This window comes from Petromyzon marinus, chromosome 28, assembly GCF_048934315.1.
Source record: "Petromyzon marinus isolate PM22_M1 ecotype Great Lakes invasive population chromosome 28, UKy_Petmar_22M1.pri1.0, whole genome shotgun sequence".
Taxonomy (NCBI): domain Eukaryota; kingdom Metazoa; phylum Chordata; class Hyperoartia; order Petromyzontiformes; family Petromyzontidae; genus Petromyzon; species Petromyzon marinus.
In genome coordinates this window covers 2,861,934-2,886,290 of record NC_133694.1, presented here as the reverse complement: position 1 = coordinate 2,886,290, position 24,357 = coordinate 2,861,934, and the positions used below count along the sequence as shown (strand labels likewise).

Genomic DNA, 24,357 nt, shown 5'->3' with positions numbered 1-24,357 from the left:
CTCTCTTTCCAAAGATTAACCAAATTCCCGTCTGCGAAGGTGTAACATTACCTGCAATGCCGGCCAATTACTGCGTCAATTCTATTCAATAACTTCATTCTATAACATTCTATTCTTGTGCATGACTGCCGAGAGATGCCAGTATCGAGGTCCGCCCGCCACGACGAAGAGAGGATCTTCTCGAGAGAGAGAGAGAGTTGGTGTCGTGTTTGCTGTTCCTCCTCCTCCTCCGTTGAAGAAGCGCACACCACAGCTGCACGCCACGTGGGTCCGTACCTTGGGCTGCACGGCCACAATCGCACTGCTGTGGGTCGCCGACAAATGGCAATAGGCGATGTTCACGATGGATGTGACGAGTGTACTCAACTGTGTGCTCGTGCATTGCCTTAAATGTTTGTTCAAGCAATAGGGATTTTTTTTTATTTCAACGGTTTCCATTAAATAAGTGTCATTCGAGCGTTATTTTGAACGATCGCTGCGTTGGAGATTGGACACTATGCCACTAGGGGGAGCCAATACAATGTAGAGATCGCCCGTTCAAGCTTCCCGGCGCGGCTCTTGAAACAACAACGGGGCACGTTTCTCAAATCCCTCCCGCCTCTGTCTCTCCAGCAGCGTACTCAAGACTAGGATTTCATTTCAGCTCGTAAGGCCCACTGAGCCGACTTACAACATGGGTACACGCAAGAGCCGTCCCTTGGGTACACGACTATTAGGGGCGGCTGCCCCGGGCCCCTGCGCTTTGGGGGGGGGGGGGGCGCTTCGACGTCACAGTGTCATATGGAATGCTACCGGTTCAGTTTGAAGTTTGGCCTACTCGTTCACGTCTTGGTAGAGGTCAAGATCATGGAGGGGGGGGGCCCACACGGTGGGATTTGCCCCCCCCTCCCCATGATGTTGACCTCTACCAAGACGTGAACGAGTAGGCCAAACTACCCTCGGGTGAATATCTCTCCTCCAGCAGTGGCAGGAGAATGAAATATACAGGGCTGTGATCGCACTGCCCTCCACACACACGAAGATCTCTCTACTCTGAGAGAAATTATCTTCGACAGCACCTATCCCCCCTGCACCCCCACCCCCAGTCTAGCTGTGTGTACCCTAGGGGCACAGGACCCCACCCCCAGTCTAGCTGTGTGTACCCTAGGGGCACAGGACCCCCACTCCCAGTCTAGCTGTGTGTACCCTAGGGGCACAGGACCCCCATCCCCAGTCTAGCTGTGTGTACCCTAGGGACACAGGACCCCCACTCCCAGTCAAGCTGTGTGTACCCTAGGGACACAGGACCCCCATCCCCAGTCTAGCTGTGTGTACCCTAGGGACACAGAACCCCCACTGCCAGTCTAGCTGTGTGTACCCTAGGGGCACAGGACCCCCACTCCCAGTCTAGCTGTGTGTACCCTAGGGGCACAGAACCCCCATCCCCAGTCTAGCTGTGTGTACCCTAGGGACACAGGACCCCCACCCCCAGTCTAGCTGTGTGTACCCTAGGGACACAGGACCCCCATCCCCAGTCTAGCTGTATGTACCCTAGGGACACAGGACCCCCACTCCCAGTCTAGCTGTGTGTACCCTAGGGACACAGGACCCCCACTCCCAGTCTAGCTGTGTGTACCCTAGGGACACAGGACCCCACTCCCAGTCTAGCTGTGTGTACCCTAGGGGCACAGGACCCCCACTCCTAGTCTAGCTGTGTGTACCCTAGGGACACAGGACCCCCACCCCCAGTCTAGCTGTGTGTACCCTAGGGGCACAGCAGAGGATTGCGTGGCCAGCACCACGTCTGATCAATGTTGTCTCCCCAGTGCCGGTGTTTACACTGCCACCAGGTACTGTAACTCATTTGAGGCCGAGACAACTTAGGGGAGGCCCAGGACCGGTTCAGGTGTTGTGGCCGTGAACGGGAATCGAGCTCGGGTCGCCGGGTTCGTAGCACTCGCTGACACGCGCAAGCAAACACCGTGCGAAGTTAGGATAACACTGCCTGTGCAGTTGTTATGGCGAGGGACGGAAGCACCGCAAGCCTTGGTGAGACTCGTTAAAATCCCAACCCGTTAAGGCTGTCAAATGAATTACCCAAAGAGCCTGCGGTGAGATACCAATCATCCCCTTCGAGATGTGAAGTGTAACCGGCGAGTCGGCATGACATTCTGGAAAACGCGTGACACTGATTTCAATGGACAAACTTGGCTCAATTTTCACCCCCGGCAATAATTTTACTCATCTGAAAAAAACCGACGTTTATTTGCACCCAAAATACCACGCTATTGTCTATCCAGACAATGAACGCCGTAGGCCCGGGCCTTCAGGGGTGGAAAATCAGGGTGGCCCATCCATGACGCAAAACTGCGTGGGGCGTCAGAAACATACGGGTACACATCACTTCATAATTTGTTTAAATGTCTGACGACTCCGATCGCCGTGTTAGCAAAGCCAAAGCGTTGCTCCAAAGCTCGGTAGCTGCACAATGGCAAAATCCCGATCAGCGCAGGAAATTTTCATTGACCCCGGAATACTATACCAAGGACCAGGACCCTAACTGAACTGGAAGCTCCCGGCACGTGCAGCGAAACGTCGGACACCGGGGCGGACGACATGGGGTTCAACTTGAAGGCCTATTGGGAAGCTGCACATCAGCACAACCGCGACAATTTGCACAGTAGGTGAACGCTAAATAAGGTGCTCGTTAAAATTAGGCACACCTTGCAATATCTGCACCATCTCCCAGATGTCGTTGGCCCATGAGCTGCTTATCTGTGACCCAGTTTAAACGTTAACGCGAGGGTCACATTACGAATAACAAATGGCTAGAGGGTTATTATCAGAGGAGTACTCAAGCAAGCGGCACAAAATCATTTGATCTCCCAGGACACCAATTACGTTGAGGCCAGGCCTGGTAGGGTCAATCGTCAACAGGCATTCCGGTTCGTGTTGTCCGCTCAATCACCTTTGTGGAAAAATATTTCAACTGAGACAGCTTCCGTCAACATCCATTGTTGAATATATGACGTCCGGTCCAATCCTGGTCGTCCTACTTCTATGCGTTAGGTAAATAAAAAAAAACATTCGAATATTCATGTGGGCGATTGGGATTTAAGCGGGAATAACTCAACTGTCGTGGGTAATTAAAGATCACACCAAGACGATGCTTCTTTCAAAACCGGAGTGTTCGGTAAGGAAGCAGCCAAACAACCCAAACCAGGAATCTCCTGAAAACGAACCTTGGCGATTCGGCGACGCGTTTTATTTTTGCGTGGGCAAACTTACTCAAGTGTACGAAAGTGCGCACGGTGTTCGTCAATTCGTTTTTGTTGCCTGTCCTTAATTCGCCGCGTGCAGTGGGGAGAGGGACAGAGGCTGTCTGGAAGCGAAGCCTCCTGAGCCGCTATGCATGCCGTTACCTCTCCGAGCAATGAGCGCGGAACGAGTTGGGCCAGGGATCATTTGGGGTTTATTAGTAATAAATCGGCATTTTGCGACCCCCACTGCCAATGTGTAGCATACAATTTTGTTCCAGGGACTCTATGAGATGATATAGCAATAGTCTGAGTCCATAATTGGCAATAAGTAATGGCAAAGCAGTTATAAGTGACTCACAGAATTGTGCGCAGTTGCGTATCCAGTACACGACTTCCCTGAAGGTATCAACACCTTCAACGAGCGCGATTCCGATCACACCACGTGGTTCGAATTCGACCCTCGATCGATGGCTGCGCCATCGCCGCACACGCGTCGTCGAATAAAAAGCAAGGGACAAGTCCTTACTTACTAACAACTCCTTACTTACTAACAAGTCCTTACTCACTAACAACTCTTTACTTACCAACAACTCCTTACTAACTCCTTACTTACTAACAACTCCTTACTCACTAACAACTCCTTACTTACTAACAACCCCTTACTTACTAACAACTCCTTACTACTAACAACTCCTTACTACTAACAACTCCTTACTTACTAACAACTCCTTACTCACTAACAACTCCTTACTCACTAACAACTCCTTACTCACTAACAACTCCTTACTCACTAACAAGTCCTTACTTACTAACAACTCCTTACTTACTAACAACTCCTTACTTACTAACAACTCCTTACTTACTAACAACTCCTTACTTACTTACAACTCCTTACTTACTAACAACTCCTTACTCACTAACAACTCCTTACTTACTAACAACTCCTTACTCACTAACAACTCCTTACTCACTAACAACTCTTTACTTACTAACAACTCCTTACTCACTAACAACTCTTTACTTACTAACAACTCCTCTATAATTTTTCATTGCTGGAGGGGTTGCCCCCCCACCCCCCCCTACATGAAAATCCTTGCTCCGCCATTGCCAGGGATCCGGGGGCCCTGGGGATGTAATTCGCCTTCTTGTTTCTTTCGTTAAAGTAACTTAGGTAGAAAATAAAAAAAAACATAATAAAAGCAAACATTTATTTAGTATTTTTTTATCTACGTGACTTTACCTAAAGACCCAAAAATATGAATTTCCTGCAGTCACGAAAGTTTAAAGTCAAAATGTATGTAATTCGTCCTCAAGGGCCGAGAGAGAATTATTCTACAACAGCGGCAACGGTTGAACGGAATCACACGGAGGACTCTCGCGACAAACTTCGCAACGCGATCCGAAGACTCGTCTTGGGAGAGGTTAAGCCCGAAAATTATGTGATCTCGTTAATACCAGCGGCCGCCCTATTAAGATTAAAAGTATATATCGTAGGCGATGTTTCAGGGCAATGGCTGGTAGGGGCACGTCAGTCGGGGCAGCGTAAGAACAATCTTGACTTAAATCTTTCGTGACTGCAGGAGTTCATATTATTTGGGTATTTCGGTAAAGTCACGTAGAACACGTTTTTTTTTTTACAAAAAACGACGACATTTCGATCGCAACGCAATCAATCGTCATCAGTAGTTTTTTTGTAAAAAAAAAATAGTTCTACGTCACTTTACCGAAAGACCCAAAGAATACGTCAGAACAATGTTGTGTTGTTATACCCTTCACCACCCGACACAGCCAGTTAATGAACCAACGTGTCACGATGTTGTTACGGCTTCAACTGCACCATGGGTAATGTTGGAGAGCAATGTGCTGTGTGTTGTTATTGTTATTGTGTGTGTGGTGTTACTTTGAGATATTAGATGTAATAGTGTATTATTATCAAGACATTTTGATAATCGTGATAATTGTAACCGTTTGCCATTTTTTTGTTTCGAGGGTTACCGATAATTCAAAGAGATCATCTAAACCCAGTTAGTGATTCATTATCAGTGACCCATCACTTTCAGAAATCCATCCTCATCCATCACCGACGTCAATCACCCACTCATTATCTCGGTCATCAATCATTGGACACCGTGTCCAAGGAACTGCCTGAAACTCGACCGTTCGCCAAAGACAAATATCTCCCCGTTCCTTCCTCATCTTCTCATCTTCCGTCCGTCTCTCTCAAAATCTCCCGCCCTGTCCACTCTCAATACTTAAAGGCTGCCCCGCGACACCGTCTTTTCAGGTGCCCTTCACTTTGGATCCTCTTGCCTCCATCTCCAACTTAAAAGTTTCATCTTGGCAATCGTTTTTTTTGTAAATACGATTAGAATTCCGGTAGCCTACGTTTTACAGCCGCGGAGGGCATCTCACCGCCACTTATGTCCTCTCCCTCCCCACCACCACCCTCCCCCCCGCAAATGTGTGCAGATACTACTGACTCTATTGTATGTAGGGTGTTGTAGGCATATGTGCCGAACAAAATACATTTATTTTTGGAGGAGGGGGGGGGGTGAAATATGTTGTGGGAGGGGACGACAGTTGTTGTAAACCTGTTGGATCAACCTTTTTGCCACCACATCTGGTGTGGAGGGGGGGGGGGGGTCCACTTTGTATAACTTGTTGATTCACGCCTTCTGAAAGGCTCTTATAATTTTGTTGACAAACAGACAAACGGAACGCCGGGCTTTTGTTAATGATGGAATGTTAACATATCGTAAAATTATAATTAATTTCCGTGTGGTAGTTTTTTTTTAAGCATTTGAGCAACCTCACCCAGAAGGCAGCCGAACTCTTCAGAGAATAGAAGCGAAGTAGGTTTGAGCCTGGATTATAAGTGCTTGGTTGGGTTATAAAAACAGGTTGCTATAGGCTGCTGCGAGCCTACGTGTTTGTCAGCAGAGGGCAGTGCAGCAAAATGTATTTTAAACTTAATTCACACTATACGTAGCCAACCATGCAAACATACAAGGTGGCTATATTGTTGGGTCTTTCGGTAAAGCCACCTAGATAGATCAAATAAATAATAATACTATCACGACGTTTCGATCGCAACAAGCAATCGTCATCAAGTGAGACATATCGCGGGAGAGATGCTGAGAATATATATTCTGGCTTTACCGAAAGACCCAAGAATATGAATTCCTGCAGTCACGAAAGCTTTAAGTCAAAATGCAAGGTTGTCCAAAAGTCATGACGTATTAACAAATTACGTTGGCTTATTGAATTTATCTTAACAAATGTTCAAATTGACTTCCGTTAACATTAATGCGTGCACGAATTTTCCTTTATAAAAATAAATGAAGGACTTTTATTTTTAGCATACAGGTGTCCATCTTTGAACATTCATCAATTATCATCCAGGCTTCTCGGTCGAGTTTTGTAAATGTCATCTAAAAAGGAAGAAGAAAAATACATATACCAATAACGATCATAGATACAGTATTAACTTAAAGAATTCACAATAGCAATAATGTTAAAGCCAGTGTTAAAATAAAATAAATAACCCTATGTGTCACGACTTTTGGGCCACCGTGTACATTGTGTGCTCTGTCATCTATGCTCCCCGCCTTCAACCCACAGTGGTCAGGGTGGCGAAGTCGGGTCAAATAACCCCCATGATCCACACGCTGTGGGGTGGCCCTCATCCAGCAGTAGATCGACAAACGTGACCATAGGTGTGCAATTTTTTGTGCATTAAATGTACACCATTGTCAAGTATGAACCTAATACGTATGTTTAACTTCTTTCGCACCGTACGTAGCCAACCGTACTAATCGGAGGTGCTTGTGTAAGGACAACAAACTAAACACAAAAAGCAGTTCTAAACAAATTCATTTTCAATTAGGTAACAGGCTCTTTAAAGTACTTGTACAACGTGCCCTTCAGTCAACGAGTGTTCAAACGCTGCGGCTCTGCCGCATGCAAGTTTCCGAAAGCTCCAAACCACTGCTGCATTTCGCGCTTCCTTGCCTTGTCGTAACCACTCACACCGGTCACCGCCAATTCAAATGAACTTACACGCTGTGCCGGTGTCCTCAGCGGCGGGATCACAGGTGATACGGCGCGCGTGCGTGCAACAGCGAGCGCCGCTACGGCGTCGGCGATGATGAAACGGAGGCGCGCGCAAAAAAAAAGAATGAATGAAACACGCGCGCCTTGGAGAGGTCATCGTTTGGCACATTTTTTTTCGTCGACCCTCCGGTATGTTACTCGGTCGGGGCAAGAACGAGCCACCTCAAATTGGACCGCTCGCCACCGCTAGGCGATTTCAGATTTTGTTTTGTTCAAACATTATTTATTTCTTCCACAGAAGGCGTTCTCCTGCCCGTGCGACCCGTACGATGGGCGCAAGCACCAGCATGGAGGTGCCACCACTTCCTGCCGCCCTCCTGCTATTTAAATGGCCAGCGGCCAGGCCGACGCCGCGAGTGCACCACAGAGGCACCCCCCCCCGCGACAAGATCACCTGTTGCTGAGCACTCTCCCTGAGACCACCGCCGACACCACCACCACCACCAACCAACCACCATCACCATGGCAGTCGTGGCGTTCCGGGCTGGGTTCCATCGGACCATGGACAGGATTGAACTCATCCTGCCGCAGAAATTCCGGCCGATTTGGAGACACCCCGCAGGTAAGGTCGCGGTCGGTCGGTAAAAACTCCACAACAACAAAAAAAAAACGATGGCCCGACCGCCGAGGTAGCCGCTTGGGCTCAGAGGTCAGAGACGCTGAGCCTGACACAGCTGAGTTTCTGGGATTCCCATCCAGGTTACAGCCACTGTCTATGGTTAAGCGGGGATATCAACGGCAGTGGGTCAGGATCCGTTAGTAAACCGGGAGACGGACTTAAGCCGTCGATAATAAACCCGTCGACACCTGATACGTTGCCTCTGTTGCACGGGCGAGCTGGGAGTGCAGTTGCTGGTCTCAGCCCAGTCGCCAATGACTGGGCACACACTCGAAGAACAAAAAAAACCAGCCGCAATAAAAATGTTGGTTTTGTGCTTACTTTGGCGAAATTCCAGCGCTGAGAATTTAAACATGGGTCTGATTGTCGTGCAACAAATATTACTTTCTGTGGCAGAGTGCGAAGGGAAGTGCTGCTTCATACTGTGTGGACCCAGAGGTCACTTGAAGAGATTTGAGAGGTAGCTCTGCAGTATCCACTTCTGTGATCCGTCGCCAAACATGAATTATTGCACGGTGAGCGTGAGTGCAATCACCAATTCAGGGATTGCATCAGACGTATGTATATTTATTTACAGAAATCATTGACATTAACTCTTATCTATTACACCTTCAGTCGTGATTTTGGTGACTGACCTGCTTGGCGTTTTTGGCCTTTTGACCTTTGTGCTCAGCAACAGTGATACAAAAAGACAACAACCCAAAACTGTCTTGTAACTCCAAAAAATACATTTGACCAGCACACATTTTGGTGGTTCACATTTTATTAAAATTTTCGATGGCTTGTTAAATATGACGGTGGTAAAATATTCAAAGATCTTAATTAACTGATAGACCAGGGTGGAGTGTTGCATTATTACGTTGTTTTCTACCCGTTGTGTGTGTCGATACATGCTCACGGTGATTGCATTGTCTGTGAGCTGTGTTCTGCGTAAATTTATCGGTAATATGGAATGACGAGAGTGCATTTGTCACGCAGCAAATGCACAATGCTCAGATCCGTCATGAGGAATTTAAAAATTATAATTATATTTCAATAATAATAATTACAATTGTAGACAATTCTCAATCCACCAATGCGTGAAGGTCGTGTCGGTCACTGGGTTTTTATTTACCATACTTCACCACACTGGTCAGTGCGAGTTAGTGAAGGTGTGGACCGGTTGTGATATCACTCTCCACCGATGTCAGTCGTGGTTAGGAATCGAACTCGGGTTTGCCGGGTTCACAGCGCGTTGCGCCAACCACTGCCACCACGGCTAAACTCCTTTATTAATCATCTTTAATTGGGTCGCAATGTTTTCGTGAAACCAAGGGCTATGCGGTCACCATATTAATTAAATGTGCTACTCTTAAACTGTCCAAGATAATTGCGTTTTCAAAAAGCATAGCCCCACAATAGCACATATTCGGACAAGTTTACGCAATTTATTGATTTCTTTGACTTGAGATTTTTGCGATGAATTTAATTACTGTTAAAACGTTTACAATTTCGGGGGCGGGGGAGGCATAGTGGTTCGCACGCTGTGCTATGAACCCAGCGACATGAGCGGACGAGTGGCTGAGTGATTGCGGATCCGGTCCTGGGCCAGACTCGCCCTTGTATTGACCGGGCGTGGTGAAGCATGGTCCAACAACCTCCATGGCTGACACCATAGCGGTGGCATTCGTCAAGCAGTGGATTGACACGACAGTAAATAATTTATGCTGTATTTTATTATATATTATTTACTCTTGTATTCCGTTACTATTTTGTCAGCGTAGAAATGTTGAGAGATTTAGAAACTCAGGAAGAACAGACAACGCCAGCGCTCAATTTAATTGGGAACCGCGGATTTGATGAGTACAGCGGGATCCATGAGACTCTCATGAATGCCGTCAGACTCTTGTCATCTGTTGCTTCGCATATTCCGTATGTATGTATGTATGTTGAACTTATTTGTGACTGGACGTAGCCAACCGTGCGAATTGGAGGTGCGGGGGAAGGACAACTAAAGACAAAACGCAGATGTAAATAAATTAGTTTTCAATCTAGATGATTTAAAAGCGCACAGTTCCAGTGACTTCTGATATTGGAAGGAAGAACGTTCCACACGGTCGCAGAAAAGCATCTGAAAGCGGGCGCTGCAGTGACCGTTTTTGTTCGACGGCTACTTTGCATTTTGGTTGTCTGACAAATGTGGTATCCGTGCAGATTTTACAATTGACATTGCGTACAAGCAGCGTGTAAGTCCTCTCCGACGCGCTTTCGGGGGTTCTTTGGCGTGATGTCCGACGTTTCGCTTCACCTGCGGGAAGCTTCTTCAGGATATGAGTTCGTTCTGCGGGTAACTCAGTTCCTGCAAAAGTCTCCCGGGGCGTGGAGCAAAACTACGGACGCCACGCCGAACGACACGCGGCACGACCCGAAAACAAATCGGAGAGCGGTGCAGCTCAACCGCGAAAGCTCCACGCAATTGGAAATGCACGCACATACATACACACCAACTCACACACACATACGTACACACCAACTCACACACACATACGTACACACCAACTCACACACACATACGTACACACCAACTCACACACACATACGTACACACCAACTCACACGCACATACGTACACACCAACTCACACACACATACGTACACCCCAACTCACACACACATACGTACACACCAACTCACACGCACATACGTACACACCAACTCACACACACATACGTACACACCAACTCACACACACATACGTACACACCAACTCACACACACATACGTACATAGCAACTCACACACACATACGTACACACCAACTCACACACACATACGTACATAGCAACTTACCCACACATACGTACATACCAACTCACCCACACATACGTACACACCAACTCACACACACATACGTACACACCAACTCACCCACACATACGTACACACCAACTCACACACACCATACGTACACACCAACTCACACACACATACGTACACACCAACTCACACACACATACGTACACACCAACTCACCCACACATACGTACACACCAACTCACACACACATACGTACACACAAACTCACACACACATACGTACACACCAACTCACACACATACATACACACCAACTCACACACACATACGTACATACCAACTCACACATACGAACACACCAACTCACACACACATGCGTATACACCAACTCGCACACACATACGTACACACCAACTCACCCACACATATGCACATACCGACTCACACACACACGCACGCACGCGTTTCCTTTGCCAATTTCATTTCTAGGAAAGCAGAAAACTAAATTGAGCAACGTCAATTTTACAATGGGATTTGATTTCCCGAATGAAAATAGATAATTTGCGAGGAAATTGCCCCGGCGCGGGAGTTTAAAAGTAAAAGCCGAGGATTCTCATCTTGCAAAACACGGGGTGCAAAATATCTCACTCGCTGCTCGGGTAGAATGAACAAATCCCATTTGGCCGAGAATAGCTCTCGTAATTACGTAGCAAGAAAGCAAAAAAAAAAGAAATCAATGCGTGGCATTTCTGTTAAATGTGACTCTCGCAAAAAAAATGTCCTATTAGTAAAGCGTAATAAAAATGTATCGATTAAAATGGGAAATTAACGTTTTTAACATTCGCACAGTGGAAATGTCACTTGCCCTTCAAATGGTAAATCATTAGCCCTTCGAGACATTTCATAACCAGCGAACTGCTTGTCCCCCCCCCTCCTTTGTGCCAATTTAAACGGTGACAATTACTTCGCGGCCGGCTGCCTACCACGTGGCCCAGGTGGGGGAAGCAAGAGCGGTTCGCTGCGCGTGAACTCTGGAATTCGGAAGAAAAAAAAGCTTTTGAAGCAAAGCCAAGTTCTAATATTACCCCAGGAGCCACCTTTAAACCCCGACTCTAGTTTAAGCGGGCAAGGGCCTGCCGTCAGGCGGGTCAAGTTTTACCTGGAAAGGAAATCAGCTGTTCCAGTCCGTGCGAGGCGTGAAGACATCTGTAGCAAAGGCAGTTTGGTCCGGAGAAGAGCATTTAGATTGTTGTGGGGTTTTTGTCAGGACAAGGGGTGGGTGCATTTTTCGGATTGAAGACATTCCTAAAGGGGGGTTGGTTTTTTTGTTCTTTGTTTCACGATGAAGACATTTAAATGTTATAAATCAGCTGTTCCAGTTCGTGCGAGGCAAGAAGGCGTTCTTTAGCAAAGCCAGTTTTGTCCAGGCGATAATCTTTGATTGTGTTGGTTTTTTCAGGACAGGCTGCATTTTTTGGATTGAGGACATTTCTGAGTCTTTTTTTGTTTGTTCTCTGATGCAATAATCGATATATTGGAAAATCTTACGTTAGTCATATTCTTTGGTCTTTCGGTAAAGTCACGTAGATAGGTTCAAATAAAATAATACAAAATAACAAAAAACTACAACGTTTTGATCGCAATACGTCTTCAGGAAAAGTTTTTTGTTACTTTCTTTGAACCTATCTACGTGACTTTATCGAAAGACCCAAGAATAGGAAGTCCTGCAGTCACGAAGCTTTAAGTCAAGATTTCTTACGTTAGTCCTCTGCCAAGTGGCAGATATTTGGCACAAACTCCCTCTTGAACTTGATTGCTCATTTAATCGTTAGCCCCTCCTCCTCCTCCTCCATCTCCTTTTCTTCAAGTCGTCAAAGCCACATCTTCCTCTCCCTTCCTCTTGAACTCTCTCTCTTCAACAACCCCTGGATGTTTTATCGTCAAGGGTTCACATCTGAGGACGTGCCCAACCCACACCGTTTTCCCTGCCAGGGTTTTGTGCCGATATTTTTCTCTCATGCGCTGGTTGCTGATCGGTGATTAAATTTCCAGTAAGGAGATAACGGGCAGATTCTCTTCACCGTTTACGAACTGTTTTTTTCTTCATGGTTTTGTACGTGAAGATATTTTACCCACACCGTGTATTATTAAATGTAAGTTTACGTTCACTCAAGAGTTGATACCAATCATCACCATCATCACCATCATTAACCATGATAACATGATAAATGCACTGCTGGATGATAGCCTCCTGGCTATCACGAAATAAAGCTTATTTTTAATCAGTACATTACATTTGCTTGTACATATTGTAACTAATTGAAGTACTTAATATCCACATGCAAATATTTGTGTCGTTTGATAAGTAAAATCATGCACATTTGCAGTTAACAGTTGTATAATCAGTAAAAAAACCCCCACCAAATTAATTAAACTTATGAATGTTGTGTTTTAGGTCCCAAAACAGTCTTCTTCTGGGGCCCAACGGTGAAATGGGTAAGTGTGAGCACCGCACGAATCGCACATTCACGCACGCTGGCGGGGTGGTGTAATTCGCATTGCCATTTAAACCATACCATGGTGGACAAACTCTGAACGTACCTAAACATCAAATGACATCATTGATGCTCTTGGAAATTCATGCTGTGCGTGTGAGGCGATGTCAGTTCTGTGGTGTTTTACCCAATTCAGTCAAATTGGGAGAGCGATTTCTAATTCGGACCGTGACGCCAACTCTGTTACAAATGACATCACGGGATCTTTGACTCCATATGTGAAGCGGACGAGTTAATTCCACAGCGCAATGTTCATCAGGAGAGGCTCCTTTAGCTCCCATTCGACCTCTCTGGTCTCTCTAAATGCTCTGCAGCAGGGACATTGCCTGAAACGTCACTTATTATATGTACACGGGACTTTATAAGGCCACGGCGTTATTGACAAACGTGTTCGCATTTTTGTTTGGTAATTGTTTTTGGTGCACCACTGTTAACACAGCAGCATTTAGCACTCAAGCTATGCGTTTGGCATTCTTACATTTTCATCGCTGGCAGTTATAATCCCCTCCCCCACAGCTGCCAAAACTAAACACACAACAAAGCAATTACATAGCTGGAGGTTTTTTTAATTGTTGTTCAAATCACACGTAGAAAGATGCAATCAAACGATCAGGATTCACATGCAGAGGGCTAAACAAAACTACATTTAAAAGAAGCCGTACAAAACGGCGTGGGACATGGGCATCCCCCGCCCCCCCCCCCTACTTGTGTGCCGTGATCAGCATTCACAGGCGCCCACTAGCTTCGCTTGCACCAACAGCCCCGTTAAAAGGCTACACGGTGGGGGGTCTTTGTCTTTGTACTCAAGCAGCGTGACAGTTCGATCGTTCAGTGCGCCGTGGAACACGTGGGCGGTGAGGTGCTCTGTCTTGTCCCAGTGCTAGAACGCCGTGTCACTATGTCCCCCTCTGTCTCTCTCCATTTGCCCAGGGGCTGGTGTTCGCCGGCATGGCGGACATGGCACGACCGGCTGAGAAACTCAGTCTGTACCAGAACTCGGTGCTGGGGCTCTCAGGTAAGGCCCGACCTGGCTTCAAATCTTCATCATCATCATCATCACCACCGCCCCCCTCCCCACCACCACCTCAGGCTGCCATCACCACCTCCATGTATGTACGTTGAACGTCTTTCGCACCGTACGTAGCCAACCGTGCTAATCGGGAAGGTAAGCTCCGGGAGCGACGATCAGGACTTCATTTAAACCCTTCACGTCTCTTACGCAGACTCACTCGCGCAGGAAAACGCGGTGGGCAGAGTTCACTTGAGCTGTCGATTGTACGCAGCCAAACACCGGCTCTTCACCAAAGCTCTCTCCCCCCCCCGTTCACCGGCCGCTACTTGACGCACGTTCAACTTCTTTCGCACCGCGCGTAGCCAACCGTTGCCAATCGGAGGTGCCGGTCGCGTTTGGCTAAACGTTGGCGGGATCTGCGGGGCTCTCTGCCCGCCGTCATTACGCGGTCGAGAAACGTCGAGACGCAACGGAGAAGACAACTTTTGAAAGCGTCGCAGCAAAAAAAAAAAAAGACGCGCCCACGGATGCCACGTGCGCTCGGAAATATTTAACGAACAGAGAAAAAGAAACCGACGCGGAAAAAGTTGACGACGCGCCCAGCGCGTTGATTGTGAGAGCGCGCGCTGGTTGATGACAAAAGCGTTCGCACGGTTGGAGAAACGTGAGCTGAAGCAATATAAAGAACGAAAGTGTCCTGTCGAGTTGACGTCCTCCGTGGAAGCGTCTCCATCCTTCGGCCGCTCTCCCCGCCGTTCCTTCCAGCCACGAGTCATGCCCAATCCCCCATTTGATTTATTATTATAATCTCGTTATTATTTGACTCAGCTTGTTCACCCCGGGAAAGACTCATCGAGTCTCAAGATAATTTTTCAGGCGGGTGCAGCCAAGCTTTTGCAGTAGGCGGGGAGGGTGGGGGGTGTTGTTGTTGTTGTTGTGTAATCCCAATTGTGTAATTTTGCAAGTAATCTTTCAGCATTGGGATGCTTTAGCCAACTCCAGTTACAACAGTCTACGTGTATTATTATTATCATCTATGGCAGGAAACACAAGCACCCGGTAAAAACCCATTCGGAACAGGGGGGAGAACACGCAAACTCGGTACACCACACAAAGCCGCCCGAGTCGGGAATCGAACCCAGGCCCTTCCTGCTGCGTTCGCACCGCCGCCCAATAGTGACGCGATGTCTCCTTTGTGCCTGTGCAGGGTTCCTGTGGTCACGGTACTCCTTCGTGATCATCCCCAAGAACATCAACATGTTCTGCGTCAACTTCTTCCTGGGCTGCTGTGGAACTGGCCAGCTGATCCGCATCTTCAAGTAAGTTCCACTCCAACAGACCCCGCCTACACCAGGGGCCTGGGGGAATCTACGGTAGACGGGCTGCTGGACGTGGCCCACCACTTCGCTTGATACCAGCGGAGATGGCCCCTACGCTTGTCCTTGAGACGTATCTCTTTGAGAATGGTTCGCGGAAACGGACATAACAGAGCTACCTCTGAGCTCGCTGCTTTAAGTGATCTGTGGTCCTTAAAGTAGTGGGGAGCGGTGGGGGGGGAGGCATAATTTTTCCATCCGCTCTGCTGTACGACGAGAGCAATATTCGTCGCGTGACGATCACACCGCTAATTTAATTATCAGAGCTGGAATTTGGCCAAATTAAACGCAGAACTGAAGCTAAATGTCATCGTGGTTTTTTTTAGCATTCCTTGTTGGTGACCGTGCTGAGACTATCAAACTTCACCGCATTTCAAACCCCAGTTTGATCACAGACAGTTGCCGAAACCCCCGGATTAGAACTCACGATCTCAGTGGTGCTGGCTCAACGCTCTGATCTCCGAGCCAATTAAGTTGACCTCACGTCCGACCTGACGGTGAACCGAGTCAGAGCGTGTGACCTCCATCAGTGTTCTCGTGGCAACCTTGCGATCCAAGCACTGCCATGGGTCACTGCTGCAGAGCGTTGCGCTGCCCTTTAATGCGGCTACTGCTGCCCAAGTTCACCCCGGGCTTTGCATGGGGCAGTGTGGAGGGCACTTCATGTGTGCACACTCGTGTGTCCGTGTGTGTGTGTGTGAAGTGTTTGTGTGTGGGGAGCGGTAGTGCAGTGGTTAGTGCGCTGCGCTACGAACCCAGTAACCCGGGTTCGATTTGCGCTCACGGCCAACACGGTGATAATTATCTGAACCGGTCCTGGGCCTCCCCTCGGTCGACTCAGCCTCAAATGAGTATCTGCTGCAGTGTGTAGATATCGCCATTATATAGGCATCCCATATAACTTGCCCCACAAGTTTGTTAAGGCTATACGGGGGATCTTTGTCCTGTGTGTGTGCATCTACCAGTCATATCAGGCAGTTCCCACATACAAGCTGGGTCTGTCCGGTGACCTCCTGTCAGCGAGCCTTAAACACTTCACAGGGCCTCAAAGCGCACCTAGCCTGGCACAAACGCTGTGGTGATATCACCGCTACTGAGTGGCGAATGGTGACTGTTGTTTTTATTGCGGGTTGTGCTCGCTTTAGCCTCGGGTAGAGCTCACTGATCTTTGTGGCACAGACAAATGTATAGCCATGTACAGCCATACAGATTAACACGTCGTAGGCTTTCGCGACCAATATCATCCATAATAGAGGGGTTGTTTGTGGGTTATATCGCGTCAATATATAACGAAACGTCGTACTCAGATTGTAAATGTTGTGGCTTGGCTCTCCAACACACCGGTGTGCTGTACTAGTGACGAATTGGCCACGTTCTGTTTACGTGACAACCCTTACTAGTTGGCTGTGTCGGGTGGTGGCGGGTTTTAACGACACATTGATATATTTACGCGATCTAACCCAAAAAAACCCCTCTCATGAGCCATACAGATTGTTTGAGGCAAGTGCTGTAAGCAAGCACCTATTAAAGCCGGTCTTCATCATGGATACACATTAAGGCATACACGTACACAATATTTACGCAGCACATTCACACGTGTAAATAGACAAAGATCCCCCGTATAGCCATATAGACTGTTGAGGCAAGGGCTATCAGTGAGCACCTACGAAAACCGGCACGGCACACAAGCGGGATGGGTAGCCAGCACCAAGGCCGGCCGCCTTTGTATTCCCAGTGGCGATGTTTTTACACACCGCATCAGGTACTCCTTTGAGGCTGAGTCAACCTAGGGGAAGCTCAGGACCAATGGCGGAGCCAGGATTTTCAGGTGGGGGAGGGGGGGGCAACCCCTCCAGCAATTACAAATGATAGAGGAGTTGTTAGCAAGTAAGGAGTTGTTATTAAGTAAGGAGTTGTTAGTAAGTAAGGAGTTGTTAGTAAGTAAGGAGTTGTTAGTAAGTAAAGAGTTGTTAGTGATAAGGAGTTGTTAGTAAGTAAGGAGTTGTTAGTAAGTAAGGAGTTGTTAGTAAGTAAGGAGTTGTTAGTAAGTAAGGAGTTGTTAGTAAGTAAGGAGTTGTTAGTGAGTAAGGAGTTGTTAGTAAGTAAGGAGTTGTTAGTAAGTAAGGAGTTGTTAGTAAGTAAGGAGTTGTCAGTAAGTAAGGAGTTGTTAGTAGTAAGGAGTTGTTAGTAAGTAAGGAGTTGTTAGTAAGTAAGGAGTTGTTAGTAAGTAAGGAGTTGTTAGTAAGTAAGGACTTGTTAGTAAGTAAGGAGTTGTTAGTAGTAAGGAGTTGTTAGTGAGTAAGGAGTTGTTAGTAAGTAAGGAGTTGTTAGTAAGTAAGGAGTTGTTAGTAAGTAAGGAGTTGTTAGTAAGGAGTTGTTAGTGTGTAAGGACTAGTTAGTAAGTAAGGAGTTGTTAGTAAGCAAGGAGTTGTTAGTGAGTAAGGAGTTATTAGTAAGCAAGGAGTTGTTAGTAAGTAAGGAGTTGTTAGTGAGTAAGGAGTTGTTAGTAAGTAAGGAGTTGTTAGTAAGTAAGGAGTTGTTAGTAAGGAGTTGTTAGTAAGTAGTTGTTAGTAAGTAAGGAGTTGTTAGTAGTAAGGAGTTGTTAGTAAGTAAGGAGTTGTTAGTAAGTAAGGAGTTGTTAGTAAGGAGTTGTTAGTAAGTAAGGAGTTGTTAGTAAGTAAGGAGTTGTTAGTGAGTAAGGAGTTGTTAGTAGTAAGGAGTTGTTAGTAAGTAAGGAGTTGTTAGTAAGTAAGGAGTTGTCAGTAAGTAAGGAGTTGTTAGTAAGTAAGGAGTTGTTAGTAAGTAAGGAGTTGTTAGTAAGTAAGGAGTTGTTAGTAAGTAAGGAGTTGTTAGTAAGTAAGGAGTTGTTAGTAGTAAGGAGTTGTTAGTAAGTAAGGAGTTGTTAGTAAGTAAGGAGTTGTTAGTAAGTAAGGAGTTGTTAGTAAGGAGTTGTTAGTGTGTAAGGACTAGTTAGTAAGTAAGGAGTTGTTAGTAAGCAAGGAGTTGTTAGTGAGTAAGGAGTTATTAGTAAGCAAGGAGTTGTTAGTAAGTAAGGAGTTGTTAGTGAGTAAGGAGTTGTTAGTAAGTAAGGAGTTGTTAGTAAGTAAGGAGTTGTTAGTAAGGAGTTGTTAGTAAGTAGTTGTTAGTAAGTAAGGAGTTGTTAGTAGTAAGGAGTTGTTAGTAAGTAAGGAGTTGTTAGTAAGTAAGGAGTTGTTAGTAAGTAAGGAGTTGTTAGTAAGTAAGGAGTTGTTAGTAGTAAGGAGTTGTTAGTAAGTAAGGAGTTGTTAGTAAGTAAGGAGTTGTTAGCAAGTAAGGAGTTGTTATTAAGTAAGGAGTTGTTAGTAAGTAAGGAGTTGTTAGTAAGTAAGGAGTTGTTAGTAAGTAAAGAGTTGTTAGTGATAAGGAGTTGTTAGTAAGTAAGGAGTTGTTAGTAAGTAAGGAGTTGTTAGTAAGTAAGGAGTTGTTAGTAAGTAAGGAGTTGTTAGTAAGTAAGGAGTTGTTAGTGAGTAAGGAGTTGTTAGTAAGTAAGGAGTTGTTAGTAAGTAAGGAGTTGTTAGTAAGTAAGGAGTTGTCAGTAAGTAAGGAGTTGTTAGTAGTAAGGAGTTGTTAGTAAGTAAGGAGTTGTTAGTAAGTAAGGAGTTGTTAGTAAGTAAGGAGTTGTTAGTAAGTAAGGACTTGTTAGTAAGTAAGGAGTTGTTAGTAGTAAGGAGTTGTTAGTGAGTAAGGAGTTGTTAGTAAGTAAGGAGTTGTTAGTAAGTAAGGAGTTGTTAGTAAGTAAGGAGTTGTTAGTAAGGAGTTGTTAGTGTGTAAGGACTAGTTAGTAAGTAAGGAGTTGTTAGTAAGCAAGGAGTTGTTAGTGAGTAAGGAGTTATTAGTAAGCAAGGAGTTGTTAGTAAGTAAGGAGTTGTTAGTGAGTAAGGAGTTGTTAGTAAGTAAGGAGTTGTTAGTAAGTAAGGAGTTGTTAGTAAGGAGTTGTTAGTAAGTAGTTGTTAGTAAGTAAGGAGTTGTTAGTAGTAAGGAGTTGTTAGTAAGTAAGGAGTTGTTAGTAAGTAAGGAGTTGTTAGTAAGGAGTTGTTAGTAAGTAAGGAGTTGTTAGTAAGTAAGGAGTTGTTAGTGAGTAAGGAGTTGTTAGTAGTAAGGAGTTGTTAGTAAGTAAGGAGTTGTTAGTAAGTAAGGAGTTGTCAGTAAGTAAGGAGTTGTTAGTAGTAAGGAGTTGTTAGTAAGTAAGGAGTTGTTAGTAAGTAAGGAGTTGTTAGTAAGTAAGGAGTTGTTAGTAAGTAAGGAGTTGTTAGTAAGTAAGGAGTTGTTAGTAGTAAGGAGTTGTTAGTAAGTAAGGAGTTGTTAGTAAGTAAGGAGTTGTTAGTAAGTAAGGAGTTGTTAGTAAGGAGTTGTTAGTGTGTAAGGACTAGTTAGTAAGTAAGGAGTTGTTAGTAAGCAAGGAGTTGTTAGTGAGTAAGGAGTTATTAGTAAGCAAGGAGTTGTTAGTAAGTAAGGGGTTGTTAGTGAGTAAGGAGTTGTTAGTAAGTAAGGAGTTGTTAGTAAGTAAGGAGTTGTTAGTAAGGAGTTGTTAGTAAGTAGTTGTTAGTAAGTAAGGAGTTGTTAGTAGTAAGGAGTTGTTAGTAAGTAAGGAGTTGTTAGTAAGTAAGGAGTTGTTAGTAAGTAAGGAGTTGTTAGTAAGTAAGGAGTTGTTAGTAGTAAGGAGTTGTTAGTAAGTAAGGAGTTGTTAGTAAGTAAGGAGTTGTTAGTAAGTAAGGAGTTGTTAGTAAGGAGTTGTTAGTGTGTAAGGACTAGTTAGTAAGTAAGGAGTTGTTAGTAAGCAAGGAGTTGTTAGTGAGTAAGGAGTTATTAGTAAGCAAGGAGTTGTTAGTAAGTAAGGAGTTGTTAGTGAGTAAGGAGTTGTTAGTAAGTAAGGAGTTGTTAGTAAGTAAGGAGTTGTTAGTAAGGAGTTGTTAGTAAGTAGTTGTTAGTAAGTAAGGAGTTGTTAGTAGTAAGGAGTTGTTAGTAAGTAAGGAGTTGTTAGTAAGTAAGGAGTTGTTAGTAAGTAAGGAGTTGTTAGTGAGTAAGGAGTTGTTAGTAAGTAAGGAGTTGTTAGTGAGTAAGGAGTTGTTAGTAGTAAGGAGTTGTTAGTAAGTAAGGAGTTGTTAGTAAGTAAGGAGTTGTTAGTAAGTAAGGAGTTGTTAGTAAGTAAGGAGTTGTTAGTAAGTAAGGAGTTGTTAGTAGTAAGGAGTTGTTAGTAAGTAAGGAGTTGTTAGTAAGTAAGGAGTTGTTAGTAAGTAAGGAGTTGTTAGTAGTAAGGAGTTGTTAGTAAGTAAGGAGTTGTTAGTGAGTAAGGAGTTGTTAGTGAGTAAGGAGTTGATAGTAAGGAGTTGTTAGTAAGTAAGGAGTTGTTAGTAAGTAAGGAGTTGTTAGTAAGTAAGGAGTTGTTAGTAAGTAAGGAGTTGTTAGTAAGTAAGGAGTTGTTAGTAAGTAAGGAGTTGTTAGTAGTAAGGAGTTGTCCGATGCTTTTTATTTGACGCGTGTGCGGCGATGGCGCAGCCATCGATCGAGGGTTGAATTCGAACCACGTGGTGTGATCGGCATCGCGCTCGCTGAAGGTGTTGATGCCTTCAGGGAAGTCGTGTCCTGTATACGCAACTACGCACAATTCTGAGTCACTTATAACTGCTTTGCCGTTACTTATTGCCAATTATGGACTCAGACTATTGTCCTATCATCTCATAGAGTCCCTGGCACGTAATAATATGCTACACAGTGGCAAAATGCTGATTAATTACTAATAAACCCCAAATGGCGCAGCGCGCTGATACCGCATCACTAACGCACACACACACGTGAATACGCGCACACACGCACATCGAGACCCGTGTGTATAGCCGACAAAAAATATTCTTTCAGAAGAGCCGAGAGGGAAGGGCAGAAGAGGCGCGCGAGGGAAACGAATCTGCACCTCCGGATTTCAACCTCGCGCCACTCCGCAGAAAACAATCTCATTCCTAAGCCCCACTTAGCTCGAATTATTCCAAATGTGTTATTATTGCTCATGCATAATGCATTCAGTTTAAATGCCGAGCTGGTTATTTTGTGTTTTGCTACAATTTATTTATTTAAAACATTATGTTGCCCTGAGCTATGTAAAAATATATCTATTTGCAAGAATAACAAAAAATAACACATTTGTGAAAAGCACTGCCCTAAATAAAAAAATACGTTCATGCAACATATGTATGTATTTATCCAAGTTTGTAAATATATGCCTATATATTTATTAACTCTTTTTATGCACCGCTGCCAATGCAGTATCACATATTTTAAATATATATTCGATTCCACTGCTGGATGACGATCTCTCCAAGCCACCTCTTCATGGCGGTTGTTTGACCATACTTCACCACACTGGTCAGTGTGGATTGATGAAGTGAACTGGGTGGGGTGGGTGGGACAGGGGGGAGGGGGGGGGCACAACCGGCGTCATTATTGCTCGCCACTGATGGTGGACGTGGCCAGGTTGATAGCGCAATGCACTGCCCCATGGCACCACCACCGTCATCGGCCATGATCAATCCACTGCTGGCTGGGACGAAGGCCTCCCCGAGCATCCGCCATTAAATCCTCTCATTCGAGAGCGCCGCGGCAGAATCCGTGCGTGTGCGTGATCCTCCTCCTCCACCTCCTCCCTCCTCCTTCTCCTCCATCTCCTTCTCCTCCCGCCTCCTCCATCTCCTCTTTCTCCCTCCTCCTCTTTCTCCTCCCTCCTCCCCCTTCTCCCCTCCTCCTTCCCCATCTTATTCTCCTCCTCCTTCTCCTCCTCCTCCATCTCCTCATTCTCCTCCTCCTCCATCTCCTCCCCCCTCCTCCTCCTCTTTCTCCTCTCTCCTCCCCCTCCTCTCCCTCCTCCTCCTCCTCCCTACTCCCCCTTCTTCCTCCTCTAACCCGTCTCCTCTCCGTGCAGCTACCGGCGCTCCCTGAAGGACGGCGAGGGCGAGGGAGCGGCCACCGCCGAGGGGGCCGTGCTCGTCGTAGAGGCGGCGCCGGCCGCGGTGACGGCCGCGTCCGTCGAGGCCAAGAGTTAAAGTGACCGACGACGATGGACCGGCGGTCGGGGTGGTGCGCGACAGCCGTTCGAAGCCAAGCAACTCACCGAACAAAGCAACTTTATTTCGCCCGTGTAGATTCACCGCAGCCTCCCCCCCGGCTCCCACCCCGGCCCCCCCCCCTCTCTCCGGTGCGTCCGCGACGTTTTGCCCTCCAGGAGCTGTGGGGGAGCTTCTCTCTGGCGCCGAAATGGACCGCTCGGTTAAGCCCTCTCCGACGATCAGAGAGGGCTTCTCGCGGCCGCCGAGTGGCTCAGAGGTCTGACATCGGTCGGCCGGTTGCCGCTCGCTTCGTCCGCCCACACCACCGGCGCAGGCCAACACGCACAGCAGCCAGCGTCGGCGCGTGCCTGTGTCAGACGGCTGAGCCACTCGGCGCCTAGCAAGGACTATCAGCGGCAGCGGCAGCAGCTGGCAACCGCTGTACGCTAGACTAGATAAAGTGAGCCCTTCAATTCGGTTCGAACGCGCTTACTTGAAGAAGCTCCCCCGCGCGTGCCGTGGTGAAACGCCGCGGGACGCCGTGACGGGGCGACGGCGCGCGGGCAAGCGCGTACCCAACCCACGCACGTACCCAACCCACGCGCGTACCCAACCCACGCACGTACCCAACCCACGCACGTACCCAACCCACGCACGCACCCAACCCACGCACGTACCCAACCCACGCGCGTCGAACTTCTTCCACCGTCGCAGTGTAACGTCGCCGAACCGCGCCAACGCCGGTGGCTGTGACCCACAGCGACCGGGTCGGGGCGTCTCGCGCGCAGCGGGGGGCTTCTTTTGTTCAGTTCCCCAGGGGGAGCTCCCCGGTGCGTGGCGAGAGGTGGGGGGGGGGGGGTGGCGACGTTGAATGACGTCACAAACGCGGGGACGACGACGCTGCACCACGCGGCCGGGTGACGGGTGGGCGGGAGAGGGGGTTGCGGGGGTGGGCTCGAGGTTTTTGATTGCCGGGGTCCTCAAAGGGTAGGCAGTGGTCGGCGCGGTTCACAGATCGTCCTCTCCCCTTTAAAACAAAATCAACGTCTCCTCGTTCTCGGGACGAGCACGCCATGCCGACGACATTCGCAAAAGGACCGGGGAATTCGTTTTTTTTTTTTTAAGGGGGTGGCAGGGGGCGGGTGGACGGCAGTGAAAGGCCTACACTTCGAGCCCTGGTTCAAATCAAAGCTTTAGTTGTCTTCATGTAACGATAATTATGATGATGATGATGATAACGATGACGAAACTATGAAAAAAAACAAGAACCGCTGAGCTATCGTGACGAAAACCGAGCGTGTACATTCACCAAGAGATTTGACTGTGAACTTTAATAAAGCACTCACTCTACTCGACTCCTCCACTGCTGCTCGGGAGAACGTTGGCCCAGCCGCGCGAGCGTCAAATCGTGCCTTGGTTTGCAGCTTTGGCTCGGAGATCCGCGCGCAATCTAGGATCAGTATCGTGACTTTATTACTTTATTAATCCCTTCTTTTAAAACCTCACAAACATAACTGTGGGCAGCAGAGGGCATTGCAGAGAGAGAGAAAAAAAACCCCACAATAGTTGTACTGT

At 46.7% G+C, this 24,357-nt stretch overlaps 1 protein-coding gene across 1 annotated transcript; it reads left to right on the top strand.

The window, feature by feature from the left end:
* The first annotated feature begins 7,487 nt into the window (after nucleotides 1-7,487).
* On the top strand, nucleotides 7,488-24,132 carry LOC116946897 (mitochondrial pyruvate carrier 2-like). The gene is made up of 5 exons (XM_032962147.2): nucleotides 7,488-7,914; nucleotides 13,222-13,262; nucleotides 14,252-14,336; nucleotides 15,541-15,652; nucleotides 22,659-24,132. The coding sequence occupies exons 1-5, from the start codon at nucleotides 7,815-7,817 to the stop codon at nucleotides 22,777-22,779; spliced, it is 459 nt and encodes a 152-aa protein (XP_032818038.1). The 5' UTR covers nucleotides 7,488-7,814; the 3' UTR covers nucleotides 22,780-24,132.
* Nucleotides 24,133-24,357: the final 225 nt, after the last annotated feature.